At 38.6% G+C, this 17,100-nt stretch overlaps 1 protein-coding gene across 1 annotated transcript in view; it reads left to right on the top strand.

Moving 5' to 3' along the window:
* The window catches only part of RNGTT (RNA guanylyltransferase and 5'-phosphatase), a 191,722-nt gene that overhangs the window by 143,740 nt on the left and 30,882 nt on the right, over positions 1-17,100 (top strand). The window contains exon 14 of the mRNA XM_042894031.1: positions 13,336-13,402. Within this exon, the coding sequence (XP_042749965.1) occupies positions 13,336-13,402 (67 nt within the window). The remainder of the gene's footprint in view (positions 1-13,335; positions 13,403-17,100) is intronic.

The raw sequence follows: 17,100 nt of genomic DNA, 5'->3' as shown, positions 1-17,100 counted from the left end.
GCTTTGTCTTACCCTAAATCAGACCTGAATTTAAGATCATGGTGTTTATAATAAACAGTGTGAATTGCTTTTTTCTGCTATAACAGACATTAATTGCAGTTAACTGTATTACCTGAAAAGGCTTACTATCCATGCAGGTAGCCTATATTACTGCCTTGAGTATCATCTACTTGGAAAGTCAAAATATGCTGAACAATGTTGCACTGATTTCCTTGCAGACTTTTTTTAGCAAGGATAAAATATAGTCCAAAATGACATGTAAAATTGCTTGCAGTAAAAATGATTTCTTGGAGGCAAAAGGGAAAAAAAGAAAAAGAAAAAAGAACACAAAAACCTCCTGTACTGTACATTTATTAATTAATACCTTAATAATTTACGTTACATACATCCTTTCAGCACTAGATGAAAAAAGAGATGGGTCATCCTGATACCAGTTAAATCAGTAGTTATCAGATCTCATCAGACTGGAAGTAACCAATTTTTTGTCCTATGCAGTTAGCTTTTAATCACAACTGCTCTTTCACTTGTGCCCTACATAATAAAAATTCATGATTAAGGACAGTAAGTGAAAAGACACTCTCGTTCTGTAATAATAATAAAGCTGTTTTTATGAAGGATTCAATTATTTTTTTTCTTGCCTTTTATAAGAGGGATACGTTTCCGCAGGGTGCTTGTCACCCAGGCCCCAGCTTCTTTGACACTGTGGAGAGCTTATCACAAATCAAGTTAATTGTCCTAATTCTAAAAAATTGGCATTGAAAAAGAGGGACTAGGACTACTGACTGCACACCAAATGCCTAGGAAATGGTTATGTTGGACCAAAAAATCTGTGGAAGCATGTGCCTGTTACATGCTTGCTTTCTTTTGCTTTGACTGTATCTTCTTTCTTTCTTCATCTTTCTTTGCTGCAGATAACCTTTAGTAATGTTTGTGCTTGTTTTTTGATTTCCACCTTACCTGAAAGGCGGGGTTTTTTACTGATTTGAGTTGGTTGGTTGTGACTTCATTTAGGAATGTAAAATTACAATGCATGTAGTGGGAGGAGGATTTTGGAGATGACCCAGTAAGGCTGTTTGTCTCCACTTCTTATGCGGCACTCACTTACAGGTAAGATTGAGCTGCAAGGAAAAGGCTGTGCTGCTTTCTGCTCCTCTCCCTTGGCCTAAGCAAGCAGGTGGACCTGTCTAGGTCAGATTTCTGAGGGTGGCGGAGGGAAGCTTTGATGTGATGCAGCCCCAAGTGCTGGGGCACTGGGGTGACATTGGGCTGTTAGTAGCTGGGCTGTCCCGGTCTATAATTCTGTGGAGGGCTGAGGAGAGACTGGAACAGCGTTCTCAGCTTGGGAGCTGTTGCAGTGAGGCAAATGCTATTTGTGGAGCAGAGGTACCACGGAAGGGTTCTTGTTCCTATTCTGATGGCTGGTAGCCTTTCTGTTTCTCAGCACAGCCCAAGATGCCCTCTTACCAATGCATTACCCAGTGTGTTCCCATTTTTTGTCTGGGGGCTCCATGGAGAGTATGCTACCCTATAAATTTGGGAACCTTAGGAGAAGGGGTGCTAAAGTTTGGAGAAAGGGGAATTAGAGCACAAAATATCCTGGAGGGAGATAGGCATCTTAAAAGGCAAAACAAAACCAAGGGGCAGAGAGTTAGGAGAGCAGCATGCTGACTGTTAAAAGTCAGAAGTAAAGGAAGAAAAGCAAAGTGGAGAGGGAGGACAGGAAGAGACTTGACACTTCAGAGCACCCTGATAGCAGAGCAGAGGTTTCCCTTGTTGAGAAAGCAGCCTTAAAGGTAAGAATAGCAGTATTTGAGCTGGAGAAAACTCTGACCGTTTTGTCACCTCAAGGGAAACACTTCAGCTGTGTTTCTTCATACTGGGGAATGAAGAATGAAGTATTCTTATTACCTGAAGAATTTCTGTAAAAGACAAGGAGTTCATAAAAAACTCATACAGTGAGTATGCCGTGGAACTTGGTTTATAATGAATGGAGCAGCTCAGTCTTACACCGTCCGTGCGGTTTCAGAAATGAGAGGGAAGCAGCCAGCAAAGTTCATGACAGCCTTCCTGCCTCACTTTGGGTGGTAGGTTTGTTTGTAACAGATGGGGTTTTCTCCACACTGCTGGTGGCACTTGCGCCTGGCTGGGTGGGAGCTGTGTGTGTGTCACACCTATTCCAAACAAGGAATTCTTTGTCCTTCACGTGCTACACTTTGTGTCTGCGATCTGTATGGTCTCACATGGGCTCGTACCTAAATGGTACTGCAATTCAATCATTTTGTGGTTGTGCATGATTAATTAATAAAGTATTCTGAATAAGTCATTAAAGTGGTGTGGGGAAACAGGAAGAAAAAGAAATTGCTTAAAGTGGTCTGGCAGTACATGTTCTTATGGCTAAGACTGCTGTTTTGTGATGCCTTTACCATAGCATCTTCAATAGGGAGGTTGGAATTCTCATAATAGTCATATCTGTGATCCAGGTAGCCAAGTGAATTTTATATTCTTTACCAATTTTTTTTTAAGTTTTTTTTTTTTTAAGAAAATGATCTTCCAGATATTTTTTGTTACGCATGTACATGTTCTGTTCTTGCTACTTTTTCACACCAAGGCATCATCAATGAGCTGCCTTCTAATGATGTGTTATGTGATGAAGTATTTATCAGGTTTGAGTTCTCCCTTATTTGACATAATTCAGTTACCCCTTTTCCGTTATGAGAAAGAAAGTGCCGATCACCTGATCCGTCTTTGTTTTGCCCTGTATTAGCAAAAAGATACTGCTGCCAACTAATTTATTTAGGATACCCTCTGCTTTGGTTCAGAATGGTTTACAATTCATGTTCTGAAAAACTTTTGCATCAGTAATCCCTCAGTGTTTTGATGTACAGTAAGAGTCACCTCCCTGGGGTATAGAAGTGCCTTTTCCTTATTTTGGAGTTCTCTCTAAATGTGGCTGATGTGCAGAAGGACCCGGTTGTCTCCCTCAGAACCGTTAGCTGCCAGTGTCTGGGACTGCCACGAGGTTGTGCCACACCTGGATGGGAAAAATCAGGAAACTTCTGTAGCAATTGCCCTGACAGGTGAAGGGCAGAGTGGAAGAGCTTATGCCTGGATGAGATCGGCCCATTATAGCTTTCCTGCCAAAATACGGCCTTTCAGCAGTAACATCTTGTGTTAAAATGGCTGCATATTTGCATTTCCAGCTCTGCTGCGTTGATTTAGTGTAAGTTTGTTCTGTGGCTTTTTGTTTTTGTTTTTCAGTGACAAACAGAAAGGCCAAGGATAAAGGAATGTCAAAACCTTGCATAGAAAAAAGTTCATTGGGCCTCAGAATGTTGGAGAGAGAGAGAAAGAGAGAGAGAGAAGAGAATTCTAGTTGCCAGGTTTATATACGTTATGATACATTCCTTAATTAATCCTAAGGAATTGATTTAATTCTGTAATTCGTATGTGCAGGAGCACATATTTTTCACTGCAGAGGAGAGTAATATTAAGATTATGTGGGTGATTGTAAATACGGCATCAGCTTCCTCTCAAAGTGATGAACTTTGCAATTTAGCTAAAGTTGCCTGCCTTTGCTCCGTGACTTGCTTCATCAGCAGACTTTCTCTGTTCATGACTTTTTCACATTTCTAATAAATGTATTAAACAGTCTGTTACGCAAATTGAATAGTTACTTGGCCTTTGCTGAGATGAAAACTGACCATTTATTCTGCCTCTCCAGTCTCTTAATCAAGGTTTGATCCGTAATAATAAGTAGCCTTTTTCCATATAAGAGTACTTACTGCCTAGTTTTATTTTTTATTTTTAATAGTAAATTACTGTGAGAGACTGTAACAGAAGCCTTTTGGCTGTCTGAATCGATTATGCCAGTGTGGTGCCTCTCCTGTCCCCCACTCCTTTTTAAGCGCTCTTTCATTAAGATGATCAAAAGAGAAGCAGATGCAGCCACAGTGTGAGGGCAGGGGATGTGCAACCTTATCGGTAGTGCAGTCACACATGGCCAAGGTGGGCATGCTGAACAAAGCTGAGCTAAAGGGCACGACTCCAAGAAGGCTGCAGAAATTAGCCCATTTAGATGCTAGATTGATGTTGGTTTCTTTGCTTGTTACTAGTGATTCAGGCCCTTCATATCAAGAAAATGTCGGAAAGCTTGGATAAATTGCATCTGGGTTTGGTGGTTTATTTCACCTTGATTATTGAATCATCCTCAAAGCATTCTTTTTAGTACCTCTATTTCTGCAGGCATTTTGGTAATTTAAAAGCTGTAGCATCCCTGACTTGGTGGTGTTTTTGTTTGTTTTTCAGTGGGAAAAACACATCAGCAGCTTTTCAGCAGTGTCTCTTTCTTCCTTAGTTGCTCCTCCTGTTTTCACATGATCAAGTGAATTTCATATTTTTTACAGGATTTGTACTTGGATATGCTTGAGATTTTATCACCTTTATCTCCATTATTTCTTCTAGTTTTTATTAGAAGTCTGTTATTCTTAAGTAGCTCCTGAGGCACTTGAGATGTCTTTATTTTGACTTTGGAATATCTAATTAGGCATCTTATATATTGAAATTTCCTATTGCAGAATTTAGCACTGCCGTGCCAGTTTTTAACCAAACTGTGTTGAATCAGGTAGTGTTGTGATCTCTGTTAAAAGATGGCCAGGATGAAAGAGCACTATGGAATAGACTAGAAAGTATGTTTGCACTGCTCCAGCGTGATCCACTGCTGATGCGTGTCTGCTCCTGTGCAAGATGTGGATCAGTGTGGGCAGAGCCGCTACACTGCACAGGAAGTCTTTCAGCGAGTTGGGAATGGTTCCTAACTCTGTCCTACATTTCAGTGAGATGAGAGGCATAATATTCAGAAGGAAAAATTGAGGTTTACCGTCAGAAATAGATTCTATTAGTGAAATCCCTCAGACTATGTAATAACCTCCCAAAGGAAAAGGCAAGCAGCCTCATTTTTCAGATAATTTATGGCCAGCGTGGCCAAATTGCTCATTATACTACAGGGAATAATGGTGGAGGAATGGGCATGATTATTTAATGGGTACTTTTTGTTTCTGTTTACTTGTCTTTTCTACTTTTTATGGATAAGTTATCAAAATGCTTTTTTATGTGATTTGCTCACAAGGCAAAGCTTGGACAAGCATTATAATATAACCAACAGTAGGCATAAGTGCAGCAAGCAAAAAGAAGGGCTTTTGGAAATGTCAGATGTTACGGTTTTATTCTCCCCATGTCTAGCAAAGCATTCAAATACAATCTCACCCCCAAATAAAATAAAACTTGAAAAAAAAAAATCAAGAAAGAGTAATGCTTATTAAAGTCTCCTAAATCAATGTAAACCTTGATATTGTTCAGTTTATTCTTTTTGATCATGATAACAGGATAACTTACAGACCATTACCTCAAATATGAGGTCACTGTTCTACCATTTCAGGCCCTGTAAATGTCATTTTTATTGGGTTTGGTACATAGCAGTGGTGAGGTTGTTCATGGCAGTATGCCTTTCAGGGTTCAGTCACTTCCTAGATTACTGCCATCAATAGCCAATGACAGACAGTGATTTACTGTAGGTATTGATGTAATTCCTTGAAGCCTTTCAAGTGATAAGCATAGGAGTTCTTCCTATGAAGGGCTATAAACATGTAACATTGATATTTTTTGCCTAAGTTGCATTTAGTTCAGAAAGCAGCATGGGTATTAATACAACTAATAGCCTACACTGTTGGAATACCATAGTGGGAAAGCTGAGGGTGTTGAATTCATTTCCGAGTTGAGCTACCCTCTGCATTTTTTTCCCTATGAATATTGCTTTGGTATTATGTTAATTGCTGTCACCATTAGCTTGTCTTGGATATTCTGCAAGTTTTGAAATTGTGCAGTGAAAAGATTGTGCTTCAATTTCCTTGGGGGTTTTCTTGCAGAGATGAATTTAACATTGTAAAATGATTTACAATCTCCGTATTTTATTTTTTTTTTAACACATGCATCCCTTCCCCACCTTTTTCTTCTCTGAGTCCAAGCACAATTATTTTGCACCTTTACTATGTAAGTAGCTGTGTTTAGTGTCTTCTCTAGTTGCCTCATTGGTGGTTGTTTTTTTTTGGTATGCACTCTGATTTGAGGGAAAATGTCCTAAATTGAATATACAATCTATTTGTCTGCTATTTCCCAGGAGGATTACATTGAAATGGCTTATACTTGTCCGTCAAAATTTTCCTCTTCGTGCATAAGTGATGAGTAAAAGAAAATTGTGTCAGAATACTTCCATTACCTAAAAAAGGGATTTCATAAATGCACTGCAGAGTGCTGGCAAAAGCTCTTCTGTCTTGTATGTGAAGCCCCTGCTTTTCCATTGTCAGTACTCTGCATGTGAGATACATTACTGCTTAAATGAACTCTCAGTATGTGTACTTCATACTCTCAATGGCACTTTCTACTTTTCGATGCACATTGTTTGCTAACCATATATGCATCTCAGTTGAAATTCACAAGCTTGTGCATGCACTGATACTGGCCTTTTTAGATTTTTATTGGATCCCTTTATATGCACTTCCATATTTTAAAAAAATCTAGTGTTATACTTTCCTATGCTATTGTTATGCTAGTCTATGAAATAAAATACTAAAATAATTATTTTCTAAGTTGGATGAAGTTAATTCTATGCAGTATCAACCACAGAATCGTGGATGCTTTTCTGATTATTTTTTCTTGCAATTCCTTCAGTGTATTACTCCAAGAATTGAAAAGCAACAGGGAATGTTTGTCCTAAGGAAGAAGCAAACTATACTCGCAGTACTGCCATAATAGAATACAAATTACAGTTTAATAAACTGTTTAAAAAACTGCTTCTCTTTCCATGATTAAAGTACTGCATCACAGTGTAGTATTTTCCCTCACAGTTCAAGTGAACGCAGGATTAATACGGAATATTTATTAATAAGACATTAGCAGGACTGTGTGAATATGGCATCCTTTCTGCTGTGCCATTATGCTTTATTTATGCTTTTTTCACAGTATGCAGTAATGATGTTCTTTCTTTGTATGAAGGAATACCAAAATTTGTAAACTTACGTAAAAGTTACCTTTATCTTCTAAGATATATGTCAAAGTCATTCAAATAATGTTTGAAAATACATTTATTGAACTTGTAGTGATGTTCCTTCTGTTCTCAGGGCATTTTTAATTTTAACTTACAACAGTTATTCCTGCCTGAAATGTGAAAATGCATCAAGAAAGATTTTTGTATGTAGTTAAAAGCATACACAGAGCATTGCAATGGATTTTTATTTTTTTTTTCTCATTATGGAGAAGGCCTACTTTAAAATGAAATGTGAAGTCTTTTGGATAATAACTAATATTAACCTTCCATTATATAGTTATTTTCAATGTGGAGTTTCAGCATGAGAAAGCAGCCACGGTGATTTTCCTAAAATTGTATTTGACTGTCCAATTTATATTTTAAGCAGTTTTTTTTTTTTTCCCCATTCCAGCCTTAATCATTCACTAATGCATATGCAAAGAGGATCCTAGCAATAAAGTTATGGATGTGCACAAGGGTCAGCAGCACTGCTGTCAGGATTGGTTTTTCATTTGGTTTTGCTTCACACCTAATGCACACTTGATACACATCTTGTCTGGACTGAAATCTTTTTACCAGTGAACTCTGTGAAGACTGTAAATGTCTTTTGGCAGCATGTGCAGGATGAAGTTGTTAGGTCAGACCGTCAGGCACATTTAGCCACTTGGTACTGCTTCTGGCTGCAAAATGGAATTAGAGCGTGCATCTTAACCCTGTTGTCTCATCAGTGGAGTCGATATTCCTGTTAATCATATCTGCTAGGGTGAAGTCTCTTCCTTGCAGATCCCAGAAGTGTTTGAGGTATCGGTCTGCCATTCTCATCAACCAGAAAATGCCCTCTCTGGCCTGAAGAGACTTCTTTCCAGGAGCAGATCAGATCACACCTATAGATGCTGCCCCTGGTCCCTCGATGACAGCAGTGAATTCCAGCTACACCAGCACTGGAAGTGCAAACAAATATGTGTAGCATGTAGCTGAGTTTCAGAAGTTTCTGCAGTCTTGGATACTCTCAAATAGTTGTCTGATTGTACAATATAAGAAAGCCATGTTAGATCCAACAGAGCTTTGCTGGTATGCTGTAGCACTTAACAAGCTTAACAAGAGAGAGAAAAGAATAGAATGCATAAGACCATTGCTCATCTGAAGTCAGGTTTTTTGGTGATTGCAAGAGCTAGTAAAAAGAGCAAGCAACAGTCAAGAGCAAAACCAGAGAAACTGAATCTAGTGACTTATGTGAAATAATCAACCACAATGTCCATGAAGCTGAATTTGAGAATTGCCAAACAGAGATGCTACAAGATACCATTTGATAAATTGCTCTAAGTTCTTGGATTTTGATGAGAATTATTTTTGAAATATAAGGAAGAAGTTGCATTTTTTCTTTCAGAGGGATAGTGAATAACTGAAGCGTGGCTGGAGGCGGCTCTGCATGCTTCCTGCTGCCTGTTTCACACAGCTTTTCATCTTGGAAAAACCAAATGTCTCAAGCCTGCTCATTTTTCACTGTTTTCCTGCAGCACTCCCCACCCTTCTGATGCCATTTTCCTTACATCTCCTCAGCCCCTCTACTGCACATGTTGCGTTTTTCACGCCCTGCTTCTCACTCCCACACTGTCTGACCTGTGCACTGCTGGCTGGGACCACACATCTCAGCACTGCGTTCCTGCACGATAACACAATGATCTTGCAACAGAGCAAGCACAGGAGCTGCTGCCTCGCACAGGAGCAAGTTACCGCGTTCAGCTCGCCTGCCGTAACTCGCTGCTGTGAGAGGCAGCGGCTCCTGGTTCCCCTTGCTCCCCTACCTCTGTGCGTGCTCCTGTGCGGAAGCCTTCCACACTGCGTAGTCCAGAGGGAATCTCACTGGTGGTTCATGTATGAACTGGTCAGATGTATTCAGATCGACATGTTGTGTGGCCCCGTTAGGTGGTCAGAGCAGCCTTGCAGTACGACAGGCAGCCCTGAGGGTTCTCCTCCTGCTCAAGCCATGTCCTCAAGGCCACGCTGCCAACAGGATGCGGGGTCTATTTCATGCCAACCTTCTGCCTTTGTGCAGTACTACTTGGTGGCTGAAGCATTTGTACGGCAGTGAGATGTGCCTGAGTCTTTGCTGAGAATATCTTGAAGCAGCCACTTCATCCTGTCTGACAGTTATTGATGAGTTATCAGAATAGACATGCAGAGAAGTGAATGCAGTCAGGTTTCATTGAAATGAGCTATCCTGATTAAGTTCCTTGCTAAGGGCCCAAGGTTTGCCATGGCCAAAGGTAGTGGGAGGTGTGAAGGGGATGAGGGCATGGGACTGTCCCAGCTCCCAGAACAAGGTCAGTTGTTCTCAGGAGAGTGAGCTCTGTGGTCACTCAGTCCCTGTGCTCTCATAGCCATAACCCACCTAGCTTTCTCCTCTCTTCCAGTACTTTCCAGTCCAGAGGGCTGCCTTGTCGTGTTCTTGTATCTCTCATTATTAGTCGTTTGCCAGATTCCCTGCTGCCTTACTTTTCCTTATTCCAAGTTTCCTCTCCTCCTTAATCTTGTCCCATATTTATTTGCATTTTACCCCCCTTCTAGTGCCACCTCTTTTTTGTATTTCTGTGCTTGACTCCTGCAGTCACCATCCATTGCAGACTGGCTCCTGCAGCTGAGATTTAGAAAGTGGCTACTCTTTTGATCATAGAAAAGGCTAAATCTAGGATGTTGAATGTAGAAAAGAAGGTATTTGGCAGTGTTTTCTTGGTACATGGAAGGTCTTTATGACTTTGATATTACATTGCCAAAAATCAGAAATGATTGGTCCTAATAAATTTTGTTGCAATGTTTTTATGAAACATAATGCTACAGCCTTGATAGGCACGTCTAGGGAGATGGTTGCTCAATTCGGTGTATGGGAAAGAGCATGGGGGTTGTATGATTTTATGCATGGACAGCTTGTCCTAAAGAACTACTGCTCCTTAGAGTGTTGTTTCCTACCTTTATTCTGTTTTTTTTTATTACTTATGGGAAAGAAAAAAAAAGAGAAATCATATTGATAATGAATTGAATGAAATATGCTACAAATAAAATATGTTGCAATCTATAAACAAATACGATTAGTTTAGACAACTTTGAATATCGCTACGTATTTTAAACTGTAAGTACTTATATGTGAAATGCCTGTAGGCATTTGCATTTTTTATGATTGTTTCTCATAATTTTAAGGTAATTATTTGAATATGAAATTCAAACATGACAATCGCACTGTGAAACCATCACCACTATTTCATAGGTTGGTGTTGATTTCAGTCAATGCTGTCAGCTGCTGGCAAGGCTTGAGTACTGCCAGTGGGGTGTGGAGAACAGAACTGTGCAAATGTGAAAGGTTAGGTAAGACACAGGCTATTTCAATTTTAAGAAGACGTTGTCATGAGAAAACATGCAAGTGCTTATTACTAACCCTGACCACTGTTGGAAGTCTTCAAAGGTAAATGTTGCCTAACTTACCAGGGTCATTAATTGAGAGCATTAAGAGAGAATATCCATATCAATTTACACGTGTTGAAGTTTCATGGTATAATGTTAATTTTAAGTAATTTAGAAGTATTTTCAGTGTGATGGGAGAGATGAGGGCACACGCTCCCCTGCCTCACTGATCTCCTCGCTGGCACACGGTTTCTTTAATTCCTCCACTGGAGGCAGCTGAGGTGTAGAGAGCACTCCTGCACTCCTGCCGTAGTTTGGCTTGTCCAGAGCTTCAGCAACGACTCTTGTTGCAGCCCACCTGCCTCTGCAGGCTGCTGTGTGAGTTCAGTCCCTGAAATAAGGAAATTGTGCTGGCCAGAATGACTCTGAAGTAAAAGAGTTTTTACTAGTCATGAAATTGAGATTTTTTTTTTTTTGATTGCTCAAGCTGTTTGGGGGGGGAGGAGGAGCCCAGAATATTTCAGGATGTGAAATTATGACCATATTGGGATGCTCATTTCAACTGTGAGAGCTTCGAATGTACAATATGGGTAGCAAATTAAGTAGCATGGACAGCAGTGCTGTCTTCAGGAAAGACCAGTCTTAAGGTTCCTTCAATGTCCATTACTTACAAATAAAGCTATCCTCAAGACTCAGCTTTGTAATGATCCTTTCTGATAAAGCAAGGATCTTGAAGACTGGCCAAGTGAGAATAATTAACTGTCTATCTTTTTTTTTTTTTTTTAGGTCCCTTATTAGAAATGCAGCTGGCAATTTTTCTTTTTTAATTCTTTTTTAATTCTTTTGCTTGACAAAAATTATATGAAGTTCTTTTTAAGGCGCTTTAAGCTGCCTCTCTCTAACATGGTTACATACCGTGAATTCTTTTCATGGATTCTCTTTTAACCTTTTCTACTAATTACTTCCCGTATGTTTCTTTTAATTTAGAAAAGCCTTAAATATTTTCTGAATTTGCTTTATACTCCTAGGAGGTTTGATCAATACACAGACTTTTTCAACTCCAGAGACCTGTGTTCCAAATGAATTTAATTTATTGTGGGTAAAAGTGAATTTGACATATTCATCCTGACTTTGTTTCAGTACTGCAGATCAGTAAAGCTCTGCCAGCCTGAGCCAGGCGTGCTGATGAACAAAGTGAGAAGACTGCTTACCTGTTTGTACTGTGACTGGTTTTGCTCTGTTCCTTTCTCCTCTTTCATTTCTTTGAGTATTTCTATCAAGAGCTGGGACATTTCTGTATACATAATCTAATTACAAGAGAATTTTGATGATGATACGTAACTTGACACCACTTCCTACTTATGGTTGTGAATACTTGAATGTTTTGACTTTGCCATTTTGCTGAGTTCCAATAATTCTCACTGTTAGTGAGCCAGTTTAAGGTCATGTACATTGCCATCAGAACTGTAGAGAATTACAAAATCATACTACGAGGCATTTGTTGTGTATTGAAGGTCAAAACAATTACTTGCTGCTATCAAAGTTTCTGTTTTCTTTTGTTTCTAAAAATAGAGCTGGAGATGGTGAGAAATTGGTTGGAAAAGACAACCAGAGTATATATAGAAAAAGCATGTATTTCACTGTGAATTAAAGGTGTGTGTGTGTATATATATGCATCATATGTATACTTAAAACATAAATTTTCTAAGGAAGAGATGTGTTCGAAGTCACGCTTTACCAAAACAATGCACACACCCTTATTTAATTACTGACAATCTCTAGGTAGGGGGAGGGAGAGAATTTAGACTGTGTGAAGTCTTATTAAAGGGAACAGAATATAAAATCAAAGAAAACAAAAAAAAATGTTTAATAGCAAGCACTGTATGAAAACTTGGGACTACTGACGAATACGATGGTCTCTGAATGTCCCTTTTAATCAAACTAAAAATTATTTCAGTGTTCTGCAGTCAAAGAATTTTCCCTACAGGTGTGTCTACATCAGCATAATGCTTCTGGAGCCTCTTACCTGAAGGGGATGAGTTCTTTGCCTTTGTTTAGCAAGGGGGATGTTTAGCGATTGCCCAGCCTGCCCAGCACACTCCCTCATACAACTTTAGCTGACTGCCTTCCTACAGCAGTGGTCTTTTTTCCCTGTTCTTTAAAGTTGCTTCCTTTGGGTATTTGGAGCTGGTGTAGTAACAGCTCTGACTTGCCCAATATCTGCAGAAATCAGGCTAACTTGTTCAGTAGCACCAACATTTCTTTGAGTCAACTTATCCTACCATTCCTCCGAATCTTGGGAGTGCCCGTAATGACCCTAAAGAGTTGAAGAGAATAATCAGCACAAACTAGGTCTGACACTTTCTATTTAGGAAGCCATTACACAATATAACAGAGATTCTCTATTATTTCTCTTCTTGTATTGGTGCTTTCATATCACTGTGAATGCTTTTATTTGTCCTGATCTGGTTGACTCTTAAGCCTGCTGCTCTGGGTGCGTGTTTATTAGTCTGACTCTATTGTTGTATCTGAGGTGTCTAATAAATAGAAATGGGGGACACATGCCGTTTTTTGTCTTACTGAGTGACATTCATCACAAAGGGGTCTATTAAATTATTCTGATCAAGGGTTTTTTGGACAAGAAAAAGCAAGCTACCAATCAGTGCACATGGTACAGTGCACGGCACATCTTTCGTTTTTGTACTGGTTCACATAGGATCGTGTAATCGTGTTTGCAAAGGTAGCTCTTGCCATTACAACAAGCCCGGGCTCTTTGCTAGAGTTCAGTAACAACTGTTGGAGATGCAAAAAGGTTATGGATGTAAAGTGATATCTTAAAATATTTTTTCCTTTTCTTTTAGGCTTCTCACCCAGAATGTTGGTCTTCTTTACGTTGGAAACTTTGACAGACCTTTTGCACAGATTAAGGTAGGACTAACAAGTAGGGCAGAGAGGCTTTTTAAGCTAGTTCACTTCTGTGTACTTTATTCTGTATGCTTCAAGTCTCGATTTAGAGAACTTTAAGTGTATCAATACAATTCCAGCAAAACTAATTGGAAATAGTGCATTTTTTTGTTGTTATTCACAATATTCTGGGTTTGTTTCTAGTTACACTTGTATACTTTTCAAAGAAGTTTACTTTTTCCTGTAGTCTTTTGATTAATTTTAATTCTGGTTTAATTATCAGAACCAAAATGTTCTCTTTTTTTAGGTTACCTTATCAGTGACATTTCAAAACAAAGCCATTTTTAGAACTCTGTAATTCTTCAGGTAAACCTTGACAAGGGAAATACTGAAGTAAAAAGCACAGATTGTTTTCCCAGAGTTACTGAATTTGTTATAAAAAGATCATAAATTGCTGGAAAATCATTTGTCTTTTGTATCAGTTTCTTTTATTTTAGTTGAACTATAGTAGTTTAACATTCCTAATTATCAGTTGCTAATTAGTTATCGTCATATCACCTGCAAACAGAAATGTCTTACAAAAATAATGGATTGATTTTTGGTGAGTGTCATTGGGATTTTACTTAGGACAAAGAGAGCTAGACATAAGAACGTCATTCTTTACAATGGGATGTGGAAATGCAGTGTTTGTTTTGGAATGTTGAAATGTTCTGAATAATACTTGTAATTATTATATATCCTGGACTCTTGGCAACACTGATCCTCAGGGTGTTCATTTTCTTCTTTCTCTTGATTTTAAAAGCCTTGCTCTTGTTTTACGTCAAAATGAAACTTAATTTCTAAAACTCAAATGTGTTGCTGTGCCATCCCTAATTAAATTACTAAAGAACAGTACTCCCAACTGTACCTAGCAAATACTTGCTTTCTCTACCTAGAACCTTTGTACTGTTTTCAAATGGCTTCAAAAGAACAGATACTTGCTTTTCATCTTCCCAGTACCAACATATATATATATATATATATATATATATATATATATATATATATATTATTCAGCTTGGTTAATAATCAAACTATTTAAGATGTTTCTGGCACAACGCTTTGCATTACAAGAAATTTCATCTCAAAAAAGCTTGTATGTTTTTGGTGATAACAATTCATAATCGTGCCTCCTGAAATGCTTTGTGTAAGTAAATAAAATGTACAGACATATGAAGAATCATAGAATTATAGAATCACAAGGTTAGAAAGGACCTACAAGATCATTTAGTCCAACCATCCTCCCATTACCATTGCTACCACAGGCACTAAACCATATATATGGAATACAGAATGATACCCTGGAATTCTGAACTTACATGGTCTGCAAGACTAACTATAATCTCCTTATATTGTCTTTAGGATTGAGGATGATCTGTTTTAGTAAATTACACCTCTATAAACAATACCTCTGGGTAACGTGGCAGTTGCCCACCCAGTGAAGATCACTCCTCCATTGAGATGTCATTTTTGTCATCAGTGTGGAGGGCTGCCATTAGGTTCCATCTCTTTTTTGTGGTCTTGGTACCACTGATAAGATCCTTTATTTCTATATTTAAGGAGTGTGAAGGGGCCTAAGGGGCCTAAAGATTATTTTGTTTTCACTGAGCATTAGAGCTGGCCCTACACAATGCTGTCTTTCAGGAGATAGTTCCCTCAGCTTCCTTTCCCAGGGATAATCAGGGAGCTTAACCTTGCCTTGAATGACTGATGGTAGGTGTTCTCCAAGATTTGGCTGCATTTCATTTCTGGTTACTATGCACATCTGATTGCTAGCCTGAGGAGAGGAGGCAGAGCCTGCACTGCCAGACAGGAATGGAAAATTTTCATCCTGAAAAATGAGTGATGTCGTGCACAGGACAGGATCAAACTGTAGGACTGAGTGCAAAAACAGAACAAATGCAAAGTATGCATTCAATTTCTTGCGCTTTGCATTCACAGGCTTCTCTGCTGCAAGTTGAGGCTGCATGTTTGTGCAGGTTCTTTGGACCTTCCTTTCTGAACATTCATTCCTTAGTGATTATCCACTAAGTTTCCAACATACAAAGCCTTACTGTCACCATGAGTCGTGGTATTATTTTATTTCTTTTAAACCCATTGCCTAATAATTTGATTTTTTTTTTCACCCTTACATCAGGAGATAGTGAGCAGTCATTCTCTATTCACAACTTCAATCCACTTTCATATAATACCAATCTTGCATATGCCAAGCTACGAAGAGTTAATCTATTTAATTGCTCCATGTATCCAAGCCATTCAGTATCTCCAGTGAACATTCTTTACACTTGTTATATCCTTCTGCATTTTTACTCTTGCCTCCTATGATGGTAGGGATTGGTTCAGTGTTCAAGATGTAAGTGCAGTAATGTTTTCCTTAATATTTGCTGTTCATAGTGTATATGTGGTACAGTGCTTGATAAATATCTGATGTAAATTTAATTTGAATACGCTAATATTAGACCTTCTAGTTTATATTGCTGCTGTGTTCTCATTTTAAATGTTAAATTTGCCACAGAATAGGCAATCTGGATATTCGAAATAACTTTCAGTTACCACCTAGGGAAAACAAACCTTATTATCCGCTAAATGAGTGTAGATTATATATAGGCATATTTAAATGAGCTAACTCCACATGGCTGTACTCTCTCAAAAATAATGCTTATTTCTGGAGCTATAGGTGTATACATGGGCATACATTTGCACACCACTGCTTTGTTTCTTTTGTAGAGATAAAGATAATCTTGAAGTAGCAAGCTCATTTGTCTCAGAGTAATCTCTTCCATGGTTCTCAATTAGGAAATGATGCACAGTTAACAAGAACAATAAACTTTTTAAATTGAGACTCCTATCTGATTCCTTGGAGATTCTAGAAAATGTCAGCTGCCTGACAGCAAAGGAATTGATGCAGCTTCTTAGAGATCTTCAGCACCAGTAGCGGGGAGTAATGATTCACATTAAGAACTGGTACTGCTAAAGGAAATTTATGTATTCTGAAGGTATACCATGGTCTTCTGGAACTGTTGGTACAGGTTTCTTTTGTTGTTCCTCCAGCAGTCTTTCATACACTGCTGCTAATGATCTCATCCGTTAAGAGAACTGTGAACCAAACTTTGTCATGGAACATATATAAGGCAGAATCTTGGTAACCTTTTTAGTTTAGACATGTGATAAATTGGTCTCTCTTGTTACATAATTGACCACTTGCAAAGATCCCAACAGTTGAGGTCTTCTTTTAAGATATAGCATTACTTGCCAAACATGCGCATTAAGGAATGCCCCAAACCACTACATTCCTCTGTCAGTGAAGATTTATTACTCAAAGTGAGCCATTATTTTACAGCATTACTTCTAATGCATTTTTAGTGTGCTTTCAGTAGGATGAATAGGAATGTTATCAGGTCTTTGAAATATTCATAATAAACATATAAGCTGCCACGTTCGTCCTCATAAACTCCTGTTTCAATTCACGTACATTTAAAAAACTGCAGAGAAAAGCTCCTTTTCAAAGTGTACATTTGCAATAGCAAACAAGTTTTGATTTTCCCGAACCATACAGGATAATAACTGTGCAATGTCTTTGATGATGAAGACTGTGGATGGCAAGTCTGAGAAAAGATTCTGCAATACTGATGTCTCTTCTCAAGATTATTATTCTGTGTCTTTCTTCCTCATATGCAGTAATT

Source organism: Lagopus leucura, unplaced genomic scaffold (assembly GCF_019238085.1).
Source record: "Lagopus leucura isolate 7727_CA_CO unplaced genomic scaffold, USGS_WTPT01 Super-Scaffold_73, whole genome shotgun sequence".
In the NCBI taxonomy this organism is placed as follows: domain Eukaryota; kingdom Metazoa; phylum Chordata; class Aves; order Galliformes; family Phasianidae; genus Lagopus; species Lagopus leucura.
This window is presented reverse-complemented; position numbering and strand designations above follow the sequence as displayed.